General features: G+C 41.2%; 1 protein-coding gene across 9 annotated transcripts in view; it reads right to left on the bottom strand.

The window, feature by feature from the left end:
* Positions 1 to 2,705: 2,705 nt before the first annotated feature.
* Positions 2,706 to 16,746, bottom strand: part of LOC100114171 (insulin-like growth factor 2 mRNA-binding protein 3) — a 58,460-nt gene continuing 44,419 nt past the window's right edge. For all 9 annotated transcript variants that reach the window (XM_031930444.2, XM_016989097.3, XM_031930446.2 and 6 more), the window contains 3 exons: positions 16,204 to 16,560; positions 15,427 to 15,678; positions 2,706 to 15,343 (listed from right to left, as the gene is read on the bottom strand). In XM_031930444.2, coding sequence (XP_031786304.1) covers positions 15,071 to 15,343; positions 15,427 to 15,678; positions 16,204 to 16,560 — 882 coding nt within the window. In that variant the 3' untranslated portion in view covers positions 2,706 to 15,070. The remainder of the gene's footprint in view (positions 15,344 to 15,426; positions 15,679 to 16,203; positions 16,561 to 16,746) is intronic.

The raw sequence follows: 16,746 nt of genomic DNA, 5'->3' as shown, positions 1-16,746 counted from the left end.
CGATAACTCCCGAACGCATTTGTATTTTTTTACTCAAACTTTACAGGTTCATCAAGTACAACCTGTAAAAGAACTAATTAGATTTTAGAGTTGATTGCTAAAATAACGTGTTTTTCATTTCTTTTTAAATATTAAAAATTAAAATAAAAAATATTTTCTTAAATTATTGTTAGTTATGTGGGAACTATAAACTATGCGCGGTCATATTGCATGTCTGATAAGAAACGCTTGATTAACGTGCATTTATTAGTTTTTAATTGACGTGGAATAACTATGCATACATGATATGTAATGATTCTTTCAATCATCACATCTCTTGGAGAAAGCATACTACTAATGAAGCTGACCGTTCTGACCGTAAAATCGAGTCTCCACCAATCGAAAAGTTGCTGGGCCATTCAACAAGATTCTTTTTCTTAACACGTGCATGAAACTGACCCGTTTCCACGCATCTAAAGTGAATAGCAAGCTGTTCATGGCCATTCCCTCCCGATACAGACAAGCGACTCTTCGACGAGCCTTCGACTGGCCCTTATCAAGGGAAATTGGGAGATGAAAGTTTATCCAAACGTTTTTAGAGAATTATACACTTCTATAGGTTTATGTATACTTTTGTATATATACTCTGTAAATGTTCGTGCGTTTAAGTACAGTTTGTAAGTTTTAGTATATTTCTGTATTTTTACGTACGATTCTATGTGTTCAGGCGTTTCCGTACGCCCGAGTACGTTTCAGAAAAAGTCAGAAACTATTATTCTACTAACAAATTTTTGGAACGAAGAAAACTATCCAATAAAGACGCCAACGACACAAATGATGACCAGGATATTCAGAAAAGGCAAGATAGAAAAAATACCATAAATATCATGGAATCTAAGCACGAATCAATATTCTTAGAAAACGATCAGGCGAGTCACTCGTTTCAAAGGACTCTGGCTGTCCGCGTGAGGAAGTTGAAATTGATTTTCAAAATAATGGTGTCTAAGGATGGAGCAGCAAGCAGTTGGACCTGTGCGGAATACACTGCTTCCACCGAATAAGAAGCCGTTTTTAAGCCTTACCTTTCAGAAACTTACGAAAAATCCCTTCCCGACGGCATTATTACAGAACTTTGTTCGGCGTTGAACAATGTTGTTTCATTCAACTAATATAATATTGTAAATAATATTTGATTCAGAGTACTTATAAACGCGAATCAATACTTTATTACTGTCAATTGTACGATCGAACTTACTAACTTAATCAAATGCTTTTCTCATCGAAACCATTAAATTAGTTAATAATTAAGTTAATTGTTTGCTTGCAGAATCCCGAGGACTGTGCGATGCAGCGCGCGTTACGGCCCTGCAGGAGCAAACGGTTTCCGTGCTGTCCGATCGAGGCGCCGGCAGAATAGGTCACCTGCTTCTGCTGTTACCTCCTGCGCGCGCCCTTTGCCGCAGGATCCTGCAGGAACTGCTGTTCAAACCGACGGTCGGCGATGTCAGCGTTGAACGCCTTCTCGACGATATGATCAACGCCACCAGGCCAAATTAATTCCTCTTTGCGTGACGCTTGTTTGATCAAAGGCTGATGTTGAAAGATTTTCTTGACTCGCCTTGTTATAAACTTTTATTTACTTTCTTAGGCCACACTCACAACAAGTTATACAAGTAAATAGCTATTTATAACTGTGTAAAACAGTTTTAAACTTTTATAAGAGTCTCAATTTAGACCTTTATAATTTGCTTATATCAGTTATAAACATTTATTATAGAAACACATTTCCGCCTGGATTCGATCAAATCGATGTTTCTGAGTGAAGATAGGGACAGATTTTATTGCAGAATTTACCTTAAATTATATCTTGGGAACGAATTCCTTTTTTATTTAGTTTTAGAAGTAGACATTTTCTTCATAGACAGAGTTATTTTAAAAATTACATTTTTTTAAATATCTACCGCCAAGTATTATTACGAATTGTTGGGAATCATTATTTAAATCATTTTAATTTGAAAGATCAAACGTTAAAAAGTAATTTTGTCCAGTAAATGTTGATAGTCTGTAGTTATAAACAATTCGATATGGTACATTACGAATACAAGTGTCTAAAGACATGCGTATCGTACATGATTTTTATGAGGGCCTGTAAAAAATATTGCACTCGTTTCCTTAAATACTGATGATTATGTAATATAAATTATGAAAATGAATATATTCACATATAACAACTAAATGTATTCAGAAATATGTCTATATACTTGCACGCCATATTACTTATTAATAATTCATTAAACTTAATCAGTTTGTCATTTTTAGAAATTAAAAAAGCTTGCGTGAATTGTTTGTTATTTTGTCAAGTAAAAATTATCGGTACAATACAAAAATGTGCGTTATTTTGTATCTGAAAAAATTGAATGTAAAAAAAAACAATAATTATCGATTTGAATGCACAAAGTAAGTAGCAGCTACATTGTTGTTAAAACGTATTGCAAAATTATGGATTTGAGCAGTATTAATGATTAGATGTTAAGATTTGTTGGATTGTAGATTTTCTTGCGTATAAAAAATATGCAAAGTATCTTCATTGATTAAAAAAAATGCAACACTAGTTAACTTCTTGTCATTTACCATCAGTATCAATTTGCTTCAATGGTTCGCTTATGCAAAGAATGCCGGAATAAAATAGAATTATGTTAGGGTAGGAGGAAAATAAAAAAGAACGATTTTTTTTTTATTAACTAGAATAATTTATTTTTCGTCACGGTAGAAAAAGGAGAATGTATCTTAACACACGGACTGCATCGTACTCATATATATATACATAAAGTGTACATATACAATTACATACAATCCTCAATCGAATGTTACACATAAAACATTACAAATCGATTTGCTTTCCATAATAGTCCTTCGCGTGTGTGTTTTCTCTGTTAAATTGTGATTTTCTTCTGTATCGAGGTACATGTGCTCAAGCAATTTTCCATCTCGCACCGTTTTGTTTTGTTAGTTTTTTTTTGTTTACAAATGTATGCATATACAGCTCGTACGTTTCTTAAGTGGTAGCGTCATTAAGAACAATTACAGGCCTTGAACGTGTCGGCTGAATGCTGCTTCAGATTTGCCTTTTGGTTGCGAGTATGTGCCTGGAGGGAGAAAGTCAGAGTTTCGGAAAAGGAAAAGGAAGAAGGCTGAAAAATCAAGGGAAGGATTACATTAACTTCTTTTGTTACTCTGATGCTGTTCAAATTTCTTCGCGTTCGCTCGACACTTTTGGACGTCGATTTCTAGTACAGGAAAACACATCTTTCGAAAGGCATCGATCGCAATGAGCCTTGCTAAAATCCAAGAACCTTCACACAAACGTAAACATCTCAAAACAAATCATCAAATCGATAACGATGAGGAAAAACAGTATAAAAGTATTAAAAGAAAAAAATCTATAATATAGCACTCTATTTAAAAGAATCTTCATATATAAGACACAATAAATTGGATGGAGCTGCTCGTGAATGTCATCATCATTATCATCACTATAATCATTATTATTACTACCATTATAATAAAAAATCGATAACAAAAAAGTAATTTGCTTTTCAACGCTTTAAATCTGTGTGAAAATTCGAAATGAGCCGATCGATAAGCGACAAGCGGGTGTCGAAAGAAAAAAGAAAATGATTGCGCAGCTAAAAGCTTATATGTTAGAATAAAATTTCGACACAATTCTATAAAGCGCAGATTTCGTGATTCCCGTTCGTTCTCTCTGCTTTCGATAGTCTCCTTCTTCCTCCTCGTCTTCGTCTACTTTGCGCTCATAAACTTTCGTATTACTCTACGCGACATTACGATTTTTTCTGGCTCTCTCTCCCTTCAATGAAGTGAAATCATCTCTTGCGTTTCGTTCATCCACTATCGTCTCGAGTTACTTTTAATTTTTACTTTATTTTAAACCTGTTCCCTCGTTTTCTTTTGAACGCACACACTAAACCCAACCCAAGAATTTCCGTTCTCTTTTCTTTCCGATAATAACGTTACACACAAATGTGTAATTCTCACTTATCGTTGAATGAATTTCCTCTCAAGAAGAAAAAAATCGCGAGCTTCTATTTTCCGCTTACAATACATAATGAGAAAAGAATAATTGTTATGCCGCTCGATTGACACTTCTCCTTAATATTTCTTTTTCCGTACTTTTTTTTTAATAATGCCTTGACGCGTTTACATTCAAATAGACTTTACTTTAAATAGTTACACAGTAGTAAATTTTCTTTCGTGGACGACCTTTTTATCATCGAAAAACCTTTTACAATTATTTCAGTGAGGAATTGTTCTTCGCCTTGATTACATTTTTTTCTTTTTTTTTTTTCATTAATGGTTCTAAAATTTTGTGCAAATGCTCTCGCGCGTTGCGCGCGTATAATTTTTCTAGCCCAACGCAAAATCCATCCAATCCTTATAAAATACGAAATATTAGCTTAATATTAAATATGTACCGTAAACTGCAAACTTTCGATTTTTTTTTCTTCTTGTAAAAAAATTGAAAGATCCGAAATCCAATGCATTTGCGCGGCGCGAGAGCGATTTGTCGTGTTTTTTTTTTATCCAATCTTGCCTTTCGTTCCATTTTAGATCCCTGCATGCAAAAATAAAAGACGCGTATGCCAAATCGCAGAATGTCATCCGAAGACGGCGTTATCTCCTACTATCCGGACATCGATTTTTCCGATTTCTTTCCAACCCATGTTTGTTTTGATTAATCAAAAATATGCTGTGTGAACCAGTATACAAAGAAAAAGAAAACACAACGGCAATTCTACTATTCATTTCTATTTAACGCTAATTATGTCGGGCAAAAACTAACAGATTTCGGGAATTAATAACAAACGAACAACACGCGCGAGCACGAGCGAAGCTCGACTTTGATATATTGATGTTGCTCATCCACTTCGCGAGTGCCCACGCGGTCGAAGTATAACAGAGTTTACAGCCCAGATGCACACCTTTCGTGTTCTCGCGAATTCTCGACGAATCTCCCTTGTTTTAATCTTTTTTGAGGGAATATGCATCCGTCGAGAAATCGCAGACTCACAGCTGTCGGTTAATTCGTACACAATCGGCGCGTCGGGACTCGCGAACATATCCCTATACATGTAAACTATTTTCTATTGTGTGGCGGGTCGTTTGATCATCCGTCTTTACTCTTTCCTACACAATCATTTGCCAGGAGAATTTCGTACGGTTTTTCGCTTCGTTCTCTTTTCGCTCGTCGCCGTCGCGTCAGCGTCGCAAAAGTCCGTCCTTATTTTTTAAATCGAAGCCGAAGAAAGACGCGCCGAGGCAACTCGCCGTTCGTCGGCCTCGCGAGGTTTAATTTCGAAAAACAACGGAACACAGTGAAGGAAAATAAAATCGCGTCGGCGTCGTTACTTTTTTCGCTTCTTATTTGTCGACTTATCGTCGTCGCAGACGTTCCCGTATCACTCCATCACTTTTCTTTATACAATTAAATCATCACGCCTTATACAACTATCTAGCATCGCTCGCATAATATGATCAGTCGCACTCTCACGCACAGAATTAAAAAATCGCATCACCTTCGCTTCTTAAGGTATATAAGATATAGTAAGATAAGAAACAAATTGTGGTTCGCTCAACGTTCACGCCTGATTTTACAAACAAAGAGCAATACATCTCGTATACGAAGGGGTTTCATCGCGTTCTCTCTTCTCCATTTTCCTTGTACAGTTTTTATTTATTTCTATTGCAATATATTGTATGATTTGTGTATTCCGCGGCCTATCTATTTCTCGTCATTAAACTTTATATCACCTGCTTCTTCTCAAGTTTGCTTGTGAGTGTGTGTGTGTTTGTGTGTGTGCACATCGAATTTGCTCCATTTGTCGTCGCGTATAATATACTATTGGCTTTATCTGGCTATTTCGCAAATTTACACGTGTAGACGTATATAAATATCTATCTGCTGTAAAAAAGTGTATTGTACAAATCGTCGTCGATAACATCCGCTTAATTTGCGCGCGCGCGCGCAATATAAAAAGAATAAACAACAAGGAAAAAAGACATCTGTGAGGTTAAACAACTCTCTAGCTCTGTCTATCTCTCGAGAAAGGAAAATCTATTTTGTTGCTGCGTTCCTTTTCTTTAAATCACTTCATCATCGCTATTATCGTTTAATAATGTAAAAATCCGTGTCTATTGTAACAACTATTGCACTTATGATTTGCTGTAACTGTAATATAATTAACGGTGTATAGAAGAAAGACTGTCAATATTTCTTAATAATTACTATGTTTTTTACGAAGGTACATTTAATGCCTTTCACGTTTCACTTACGTCTGGTTCCCAATTAATTATCACTCTCTTGCATCATCACATATACGCAAACATACGCACTCTTTGTCTCGCTCTCTCGCGCACGTATACTCCATCTAATCTGATTCCCCTTTCATCTTCCTATTCTCCACAAGTTCCATCCATTTCTTTTCAATGAGAAAGTATATGGCGTTCATGCTTGTCGTATGAGATATAGTTTCATACAGTTTGGAAGTTTATCATATAGAATATGTGGGTATGTGTATCATTGTTTGTTGCTCGTGTCCGTGTACGTGTCTGTGTGGGTATGTGAGAAAGGACTGCTGGGTAAGGGGAAACGGTTTATATTCTATAGATATACGCGCGTGTGTGTGTGTGTGTATGTACGTGCGACTCATGACTTTTCGTCCAAGGTGTCTCCTCTCAGATAGCCGAAAATAATGGAAAGCGTGCTGATTTCTATGTATTTGAATCGCATTTTTTTCTCGATTTTATTCCCCAAAAAATATAACGGACCTCGCCTAGCTACTCGTCTTTCCTTTTCTTTTTGCTCTCTACCTCTTGTGTGTAGAATAAAACTTTTGGATACAAGAATGTCTTTTTTTTCAATAGCATCGGGCAATTCCTCACGTTTCGCGTTACTAAATTTTAAAACCAAACTTTAGTGGGAGCTGTCCCTCCAGAAGACCAGCCAGAATAGCAATTGTCGTTACTTTAATTTTTTCTCTTTTTGCCAAAAACAGTGAGCTCAAGCTAATTTTTTTCTAGACTTTTTTTCACATCATACTCTTTTGATTCGAAAAATTTTTCCCCTTGAAATCGATCGTTGCGGTGTCCGAAGGATTCTTGTGTTTTTGTTGCCAGCAAAGAGTGTCTCTACAGCGGACTCGTGCACGCGCCTTTTTGAAGGGTAATTTTGCATCTGGAGGGAAGCCGCCTACTATTTTTCAGTGCCTTAATGCCTATGTACGTTATTTCCTATGTTTTCTTGTACTTAATAATGATTATCCGTATATGTAATATGTATTTAGTAAACCTTTAAACATTATCCACTAAAAAAAAGAAACACCGTATATATTTCTTCAAGATTTCGCCGAAAATGTTCCAATGTGCCTGGCGCGCCTTGATTTTCAATAAACTTCGTATCATTAGAAAGGGTACATCGAATAAGAAGCGATTTTTGAAAAAGAAAGAGAAGTTTTTGTCTCTCGGTCTCTACTCTCTTCTCTTTTCACGATTGAGAAAAGACGCGCGAAACAGCCAAAGATGAAGTTTTCTGTCGGGATTAAATTTTGAAGCTTTCTCTCTCTTTTTCCTCATTCCTCGAATCATATTCTATTACTTATACCGCGGCGTATGATGTGATTTTTGAATTGCAAGAGAAAAAAGTGTTAAAGTGTTGCTCCACGGAATCATGTATGGGGGCGGGGGGGGGGGGGCAATATACGCGAAGTTTCTCTTCAAATCGATGAAACTGGTCTAAAAGCAATTAGGAAATCAATTACGAATTAACTATATATATATATGTGTAATGAAGTAATACAACATCAACGAATGTTTCAAGGTCTATGCGTGAATCTCTCGAAGTAGCAAATCAGCAATCATCATCGAAGATACAAAAAAACTAGTAGTTAATAGTAGGTAGTAGTACCAGAAACATTAATAGTAGTAGTGGGTAGGTTATATAGTAGAGGAAATTTATGTGTAGAATAGTAGTGATTATAAAGTATTTTAACTAAAGTAGAACAAAAAAAAATTATGGTGAAGATTATCGTATTATTGGGACTCGCCGAGCAAACGTATCCTCTCACTCTCCCGCTGTTTTGCGTGTCTCGATCCCTGTACCTCGTGTACGAGTCCCGGGGCGAAAAGAAGATTATACTTTAAAAAAAAAAAACATAGCAAGTGCGAAGCAAATGCAAGCTCAGCGGAGGTTGTCTCCGCCGGCGGTGCGAACTTCTATTATAAAAAAAAGAAAAAAAAACAAATTCTTAAGCTTGAATTATTACAAGTATCAATAAACGATTAAGTGGCGGATCGACGTCGTGTCGATCCCTGCTATCGACTATTACTTTTTTTTCTTTACCTTTATGCATGCAACCGTGTGTTCATTTACACATTTCTTTTGATCTATGTTCGGTGTGAATTCGGGCATTGGCCCAGCGTCGTACTGGGTCTGCGCGCAAACGTCCTATCTTTTGTTTCATTTTTTTCTCTTTACTCATCATCATTCGTAGACATATACATATATATATAATTGAGTTTAATCTTTTTCTTCTATAATATATAGCTTTAGGTTTTTTTAATCTTTCTATAAAGTTTTGACTTCCCTGATCTGCGGCAATTGGATCCCATTATTGTTTGTATGATTTCTCCAAGTACCTTTTGCATCATCTGTCTTCGACGAGAGTTTTCGTACTCTGCCTGGTTTTCTGAATGCATGCTTGCCTGTTTCACATCTTTCGTCGAGCGGAAGGGAAATTCATTCTCTCACTGCAGCTTCTCGCGCTTTCTCTCTCTCTCTCTCTCTCTCTCTCTCTCTCTCTCTCTCTCTCTATTTCTCTCTCTCACTGGCAATTTTGTGAACCAGCGGCTCTTCTGCGATAGAGCAAACGAAAAATTTTGGGTTTTAGTATTAATGATTGCGCTGACGGCTGCCAATTGTCTCCTCGATTCTCTTCTTCGTCGGATGCATCTTTCATTGAGCGAGAATAGTCGCCAGGGCTCCTCGAGTTTCAACTGTTTCTGCCCCTCGGCGGCATTTTTTTCTTCTCCGTTCTCCTTTACGGTATCTCGCGAACGTTTACTAGTGTTTTTGCATCAATAACATCGTACACACTGGATAACGCACATCCGATTCAGAGGTGTTTATTCTTCTTAAACCGTCTAATTCACCTTTAATAATTACTATTATAACTTTAACTATTTAAATGTCTGTCTGTATATGTATATATATAAATAAATATATATATATATATATATATATATATATATATATATATATAAATATTTACAAAAGTGGGTGCTTGTAGTAAAGAATAAAGTTATTACATACCCGCGCGGTTTCCCGATAATGCCCATTCGTCGGCAACAATTACATACAAGATAATATACTAATGCACTACCGGTGTGCTCGGCGAGCCTCGCCAGTACGAAGAGCAGGGGCAGCGGAAACCTTGAGAAACAGAATTCCTTGGTTCTTATCCGGCTCTGACTCGCGATCCCGCTGCGCACACTACGCGTACTCGCGAGACTTCGACGCACCTCCGCAATGTATTCTTTTTGTTAGTCATTGCTTTTTTTACTCGCATATTCAATATATTATCTGTTTACCGATTATATCACTTGAACCGTACCACTTCTCTTACGTAACAACAATGCCCAACTGTGTGCTTCATAAGGCCCTCGATGTCGCTCGCGAGGCGCCGCCGCGATCAATTGCCGATGGATTTGCTTCGTTTTCATTTTAATTTAAAATCATTGTATTGAACCCGTCAATAGTGATCAACAACATTAATAGAATAATCGAACGACTTTGTTGCTCTTGAGACGATTCTTCATCGCAGCAGGTCCATTGGCAGTTCACTGGACGGCCGGGAGCGACAGTTAAGATATACGATATTCGTCTATACTACCCTGATCGTAGCGCGTCATCGCACATCGCCGCGTTTTCCTTTTCCCTCCGTCAGCCTCTCGATCCGGAAAAGGAAAATAAATCACTAACACTAAAGCCCAAATATTATCAATTAATTAATAGTTATCATATCAATAATGAAGAAAACGGTTATTCCTATCGCTAGATTTTTCTTAAGATTAGCAACCATTTTTGTTGACAGTGCGTGGTCCGCGGAGAGTTGAAAATTATCCAGAAAATTCTCCTCCCGCTTCGACTTCGCGCGAAAAAGGTAACTTTTGTTCACATCTTCTGCTGCCTGCTCATTTCATACTTGTGTACGTGTGACCGAGTGTGTTTGTGTGCACGCGCGCGCGCGCGCGTGTGTGTGTGTGTGTGTGTGTGAATGTGGCAAAGTTCATTTTTCGCGTGTTTCCTCGTCTGTCCCGCGATGATTGCTGCGACTGTGTGCTGCCATCGAAGCACTGGAGTACCTGGGTTTTTTGCTTTTGCTTTCAGCGACGCCAGAAGTCGAAACCTCGGGGTCGTTTCGCAGTGAAAATGACTTCCGATTTCTCTCTTGTTCCTGTTACTTTGTTTTATTTCCAGGTGGTTTTGATCGCGAATCGCGTAGCTGTTACGCGTTAGACGCGTCGATGCTCGTTCTGTTCTGTACTTCTTATCTCGAAATTTTTGATGATCATCTCTTTTCCTTTTGCTTTGAGCTCTCGGGATTTCGTAAGTGCATTGATGATGGATTTGATTGATTTGCGCCCGAAGTCACCCCGCTCCGAAAATGATTTATTTCCTCTTTGAGAATTTGAAAAATATTATTACAATAAACATCGATATTCCTTTCCCTATCAAAAGACGCGATGGCGCTGCTGCAGCCGTCTCGAGAATTTTTAAATACCTTTCTTTCTTTTTTAAATAAACTAACATTTACGATTTAGAGGTTAACCGATTTTGTACATTCGTTTTACAGCGGCAAATCCCCGACCGCGTTTTCAATTAAAATTTTCTTTATATTTCTTTTAGAATCATCTATAACTTTAAAGACTCGCTCTCCCTCTTCCGCACATCTTCTTTTAAGTTACTATATTAATAATTCTTTTTTGTTTTTATGTTTTTTCTCTATCTCCACGCGACGCAATCTAATTATTATTAATTCTCTCTCTCTCTCTCTCTTTAATTTGTACATTTAAACTTTTATCTATATTATCATCGTCTCGAGCGTGCTTTTGGGATTTTTCTGCGGCAATTTCTTTGCTTTTTCTGCTTGTCGATCCATCGTCTCTTCGTGGCGCTTGCGTCGATGAGACTTCGAAAATTTTTTTCAACTCCTGCTTCTGCCAAAAGTACAAGCATTTCTCTCTCTCTCTCTCTCTCTCTCTCTCTCTCTCTCTCTCTCTATCTCTCTATCTCTCTCGTACCCGCGAATCTTCGCTTAATATTGGCTTGCACTCGCCTAAACTTTTCGAGGAAAAAGAAATTGTCGAACGCGACGAACGAACGAGCACGTTGGATAATTGGTCGGAACATGCGCTGTGCATTGTTTTTATTTGTATCGTTTTTTTCGTGTATTGCTTCTTTCGAGCCGATGCTGCTGGCTTTTCTCAGCGTTTTCGCTTTCTTCGTGGATCTGCTTCTGAAAGACTCAGGTCCGAAAGGGTGTGTGGGGGACGGGAATGATACAAGTTGCTCTCGTCTTTTCCTCTCTTCCGCTATTTCTTCTTCTGCTTTTTAATGTGGGGGTGGGCGAATGAAAAAACTGCTTGCTCTCTTTCTTCTCTTCAGCGTCAAGTATTTTCCATTGGTTCGCGTTCACCGGATAGCATGACAATGCCCTGTTTTCTGATCTGCCTCCACTCGCTGTGTGCACGGAGCTTGTGAGATATGTTCTTGCGCATCGAGTCTTGATATACTATGTATTTCATAATAGGATACGGTGTCCTCGACGGCGAAATTTCGGCTTTTTGTGTTTCTCCTTAATCCCTTGGCACTTTCATTTATCAATGTACTTTTTTTTGTCTCGTTTTTTCAATTTTCTCGTGGCTCTTAAACTCTTGCTTACGTATCTCCACAATCGCTTGCCTTTCGTCCTCGCCGTTAATGTGTCTTTAAATATATACGCTTGATAAATAATTCGGCAAGCCGAGGCCGAAGACGAAGACGCGCACGCGAAAGATCGACTCTACTCTTCTCTGTATTTTAGTTAATAAAAAAAAAAATTATAATAATTACATCACAATACATTACTTTGCGTGATACGCTCGTCCGCGGCCTCGCGGCCCACCACATCGTCGAAATATATTAATTATATTATACAATTTTCATATCCAACTGCAAAAAGCCCACTCTTACCCGCGGCGCAGCGGTCGGCGCAGTGCAAAAAACTGGCCGACGAGCGCCGATTCCAGCGTCTCCCACTCGCGGTCACTCACTCGTGCACGTATACCTATAATACTCTCTCGCTCAAGCGTATTTATAATCTATATACGTAAAAAAAATTAATGCGCACTCTCGCTCTGCTCTCTCGGACTCACTCGCACACAGAAGAAATTCACGCGTCGCGCGCCCGGTCTATCCCTCTAATATCGTTAAAATTCATTAAGTTATTAAAAAACATCTAACAAAAAATCGAAAAGAAAGATTCCACTCAGATCTTTCCAACAATGTATCAAAAATAAACTTATACTCTTAGCTCTTTGTCTACTCCCGCTCTTTCTCTCTTTGCCTTTCGTTCCCTACGTCCCCTTCTATCGGCCTTTCGATTATATATTTTTAAATATACACAGAATTCCGCAAGAGAAAAAGAGCGCAAGAGCACCGTCCTCTCCCATTCCTTGCTAGTTTCATAAACTCTCGTGTATATCTTTCTCTCTACATCGTGTTTTGTACTAAATGCATACACCGAGCGCCGCCGCCGCCGCCGCCGCCGCCGCAGTCAAGTCAACGAGCGACTTGCTGAACTTCCTACAATGAAGAAAAGGGCGGCCTCGTGCTTCCGGGCCGGCTCCTCTTGCAGAGGAAGCCTCGCGGGAAGTGTTTTCGTGTTCGAGTGATGGAAGCATCAGCAGCAGCAGGCCGTGAGTGCGCGCGCGCCGTCGAGAGTATCGACTATATATTATCATCGTAAGTATAAACTTTGAGCTTAAAAATAATACGATTTTTCAGTCGTCGATTCTCGGAGGGCGGGGGCTGGGTCACGGCCTGTTGTGTGTGGGTGTGTGGGTTTGGTCAGTCCGATATGGCGCTTCGGCGACTCGCTACCGGTCGGTATCGAGGTGGCCGAAGATTTCGCGCGGTGGGCCGCGCGGCCTCGCGAGCCGCGACTGCCGAGGGCAACCTCTCGGCGATCGGGCGACGAGACCCGCGCGGCGCTGCACCGCGTTGCAACTACTAGTAGAGTTACTCTGAATGGTTGGTTGTTTTTCGTTTTTTTTTTGTTTTTGTTTGTTTGTCTGTTCTGATCTGAGCCCAATGTCAACGTTTCAGTACTATATCGATAATAAGGTACAGTTCCTATAAGACTAAGTTTCCTCGAGGTCTCTATATATTTCATGCCCTTTGTTATCGCGCCAACCTTAATCGATAATTAATGACTTATCAATTAATAGTATTTAAATTTGTCTCAACACACGTTCACACTCACGCATCATCATTACATTCATGGTAAAGTAAAAATCCCTGAACTGACTTCAATCATCTCCGTGACTCGACTCAACTAAATCTATATAATCGAATCCACAAACGTCACTCGATCTCTTTCTCTCCTTCGCTCAGTCGTCCATTTTCGAACGTCCGTTCACTCATTTTACAATCCCTTCTCTCGTCCACTTCTACGATCTCAATCGAGTTTTCGCAAGGAACTTCACTAATACGAAAAAAAAACTTCATAACCGCTTCTTTGGTATTACGGCGCGAGGCTCGGCGCTGCCGAATTTCCTCTTACACTCTCTCGCTCTGTCTTCGTGTGTCCTCGCCGGAGCCTCGTCCTTCCGCCCCCTTTGTTTTCGCAAAATTCTTCTCGTAAAATCTTCTGGTATTCTACGCTGTTGTCTTGGAGTCTCTGGAAAAACGTGGCGTGCGGTTTTCTGTGTCTTCTTCTTGAATTTCTTTCTTCTGGTATTTCTTTTTGCTATTCCTTACGGTTGCAATCGAGCCGAAGTGGTGCTCTGCTTTCGCCTTGTTTTGCTTGTTTGCAATCTGGATTCGTATATATGTAAAAATCGGTGTATATCTTAATAATATAAACTGATGGCGGTGATCGATTGGCAGTTTCTTCTTATGTTTTCCGTTTGTGTTTCTCTTGTTGAGTTTCGTGTCGGGATCTTCCCTTGCTGCATGCTGGGGTGCAGAGTTTCGTACTTTCTCGCTCTTTCTCTGCACACATCGAAGCGATATCATATAGCAATAATAGCAGAGTAGCGTAGCGTAATAATAGTAGTAGTAGTAGCAGCAGTAGTAGTAGTAGTAATAGTCTGTGTGACAATAACAGTTTTTCCTTTTGAATATAATAAACGTAAAATTGCGTAACCGTCACTCAACCTCTCGTACAATATTATAACACATTAATATTAGAGCTATAGCTTAATCCTGCACGATCTTGTTTCACGCTCCATCAATCATCGTATCATCATTATTTTAAATCTTTAACCGTAATGAATGAGGTAATAAGGTTGTGCATCATCGTCATCATCAACATACATAAATCTTCACCGTCGTCCATGTAGTTTTAGCGTAGCTCGTGTCTTCTTTTTGAAACCACCGACCCCGGCCCAAGTGTAGCAATGAAGGCTAGAGGTTGCTAATGTTGTCGCTGCTGCGTTGCTGTTGTTGATGGCGGAGAGTGCAAGTAAAACAAAGGGGATGATGTCCCCGGCCGAGGTTCGGCTGCGGTCCCCGGCGAGAGTGCGCTCTGTTGTTGCGCGGCGCCTCTCGCGGAGAGCAGCTCTGGACGATCGCGTGCGTGTGTAAATATATATATATATATATCTAATGTAGAAAATGTGGGCCCCGCGAAAGAAGGTGGCGAGAGGCCCGTTAACGCTCTTTAGCTTTACGAATCTAGGCGAATCGCGGTATCATCATCATCATCGTCGTGAGGTTGGCTGGCTCGTTGGGAGTGGTTGCGGCAGGGTCTTGTTACTGGCTTTGTTGCTGTTGGGGCTGGGACGGCTGCGAGGAGGGCGACGAGTGGCTGGACTGCTGCTGCTGCTGGGGCGTCGTGCAGCCGCCGGGCTGGGAGGTGGCACTGCCGTCGCGCCGCGAGCGCACGCCGCCCTCCTGGCTGCTGCCGCGGCCCGATCGTGGACCGCCGGGGAGGCCCTGGCCGGGCATTCCGGGGATGCCGGTCACGCTGCCGGGTCCGCCCGCGCCTGGCTGCACGACCATTGCGCGGATCCTGCGCTGCGCCGACTGAAATCACACAGAGCCGAGGTTAGTCGCGGCCTCGAAAATCGAAAATGTAGGCACGCGTAGGCCCAGAAGTCAATACGCACCTGCACGGAGAAGAAGGGACCGATTATGTGGACGGTGGTCTCCTCGTCGGCGGTGGGCGGCGTAGCCTGCTGCTCCGAGAGCTTGATGACGCTACCGGTGACGCGCTGGAGTTCTCGGACGTTTTGACCGCCTTTGCCAATTATTCGGCCGACCTGGGCCGAGGGCACGAGAATCTCAACTGTCAGCCTGACGTCTTCGGTGCCGGAGACGAAGCCCTCCTCCCGCATCTTCTCGAAGATCAAGTATTGAGCCTGCGACAATCAAGGGTTATTAGTAAAGCGCCTTTGTAATAAAAAAAAAAAAAAAAAAAAAAAAAAAAAAAAAAAAAAAAAAAAAAAAAAAAAAAATCGATAATGCAGAACTTGTGTTCATGGGAATCGAGTGGCAGCAGGCATAAAATAGGTGTTTGCTATGGTTAATTGTTGATAAAAAATAAAAAAATTGTCGTTGGGTTAAACGGAGCTCGTTCTCACAAGGGTTAGTGTGACAAGCACGGGACCCAAACAACTATGATCTCCCTGATTCTTCAAGCAGAAGTCTACGATTCGACAGCCGCCCAAATGTCACAGGTTGCGTACGCTACGAGTTTTTTTCCTCCGCGACTGGAATCGAACCGCCGACTTTCGAGTTGCCGAGCAAGAGTTCTACCGACTGAGCCACCGAAGACTCGTGCGGAGCAGGTACGGCGTCTCGAGCTCTCTCATTGACTTTTCACAAAGTTCAAGCAGTAGCATGCAGCTCGGTGGGTGCAGGGAAAAAACGAATCGACAACATACCTTCCACTGGGACTCGGGCGAGCCGACGATGGTGACCTTCCTCTCGGTCTGCTGCTCGGCCGGCTTGTCCGACTCTAGGGGCGCAATCTTGACGCTCGCGCCCGAGAACCTGATGATGTTCCTGATGTGCGAGCCCTTGGTGCCGATGATGGCGCCCACGCTGTTGTTGGGTATGTAGAGAAAGGTCGTCTCCTGGGCATCGCTCGTCAGCACGCCCTGCTGGGGGGTCAGGTTGCTCTGGTAAGGGTAGGGCGCCGGACCGGTGCCGTAGAGGGCCGGTCCCCGCGAATTGTAGCCCATGCTGGCCGTCGACATCATGGCCATCGGGTGCAGGCCCGGGAACATCATGCTCTGGGGCTGGAATTTCGGTTCTCGATTAGTCTCTCGGCCGCTGGGGACGTGGGGGGCTTCGGGGAGGACGTGTCGGAGGTCGGGCCTGCGGCCTTGATCTCCCTGCCGCATACGAGCGGGGCCCGGGGGCGCGGGCGAGCGCTCAAAGCTTGGCTCAAAGCTTGGCTCAAAGCTTGGCTGAAAGCTCGGCAG

The sequence above is a fragment of the Nasonia vitripennis genome, chromosome 1 (genome assembly GCF_009193385.2).
Source record: "Nasonia vitripennis strain AsymCx chromosome 1, Nvit_psr_1.1, whole genome shotgun sequence".
Taxonomy (NCBI): domain Eukaryota; kingdom Metazoa; phylum Arthropoda; class Insecta; order Hymenoptera; family Pteromalidae; genus Nasonia; species Nasonia vitripennis.
This window is presented reverse-complemented; position numbering and strand designations above follow the sequence as displayed.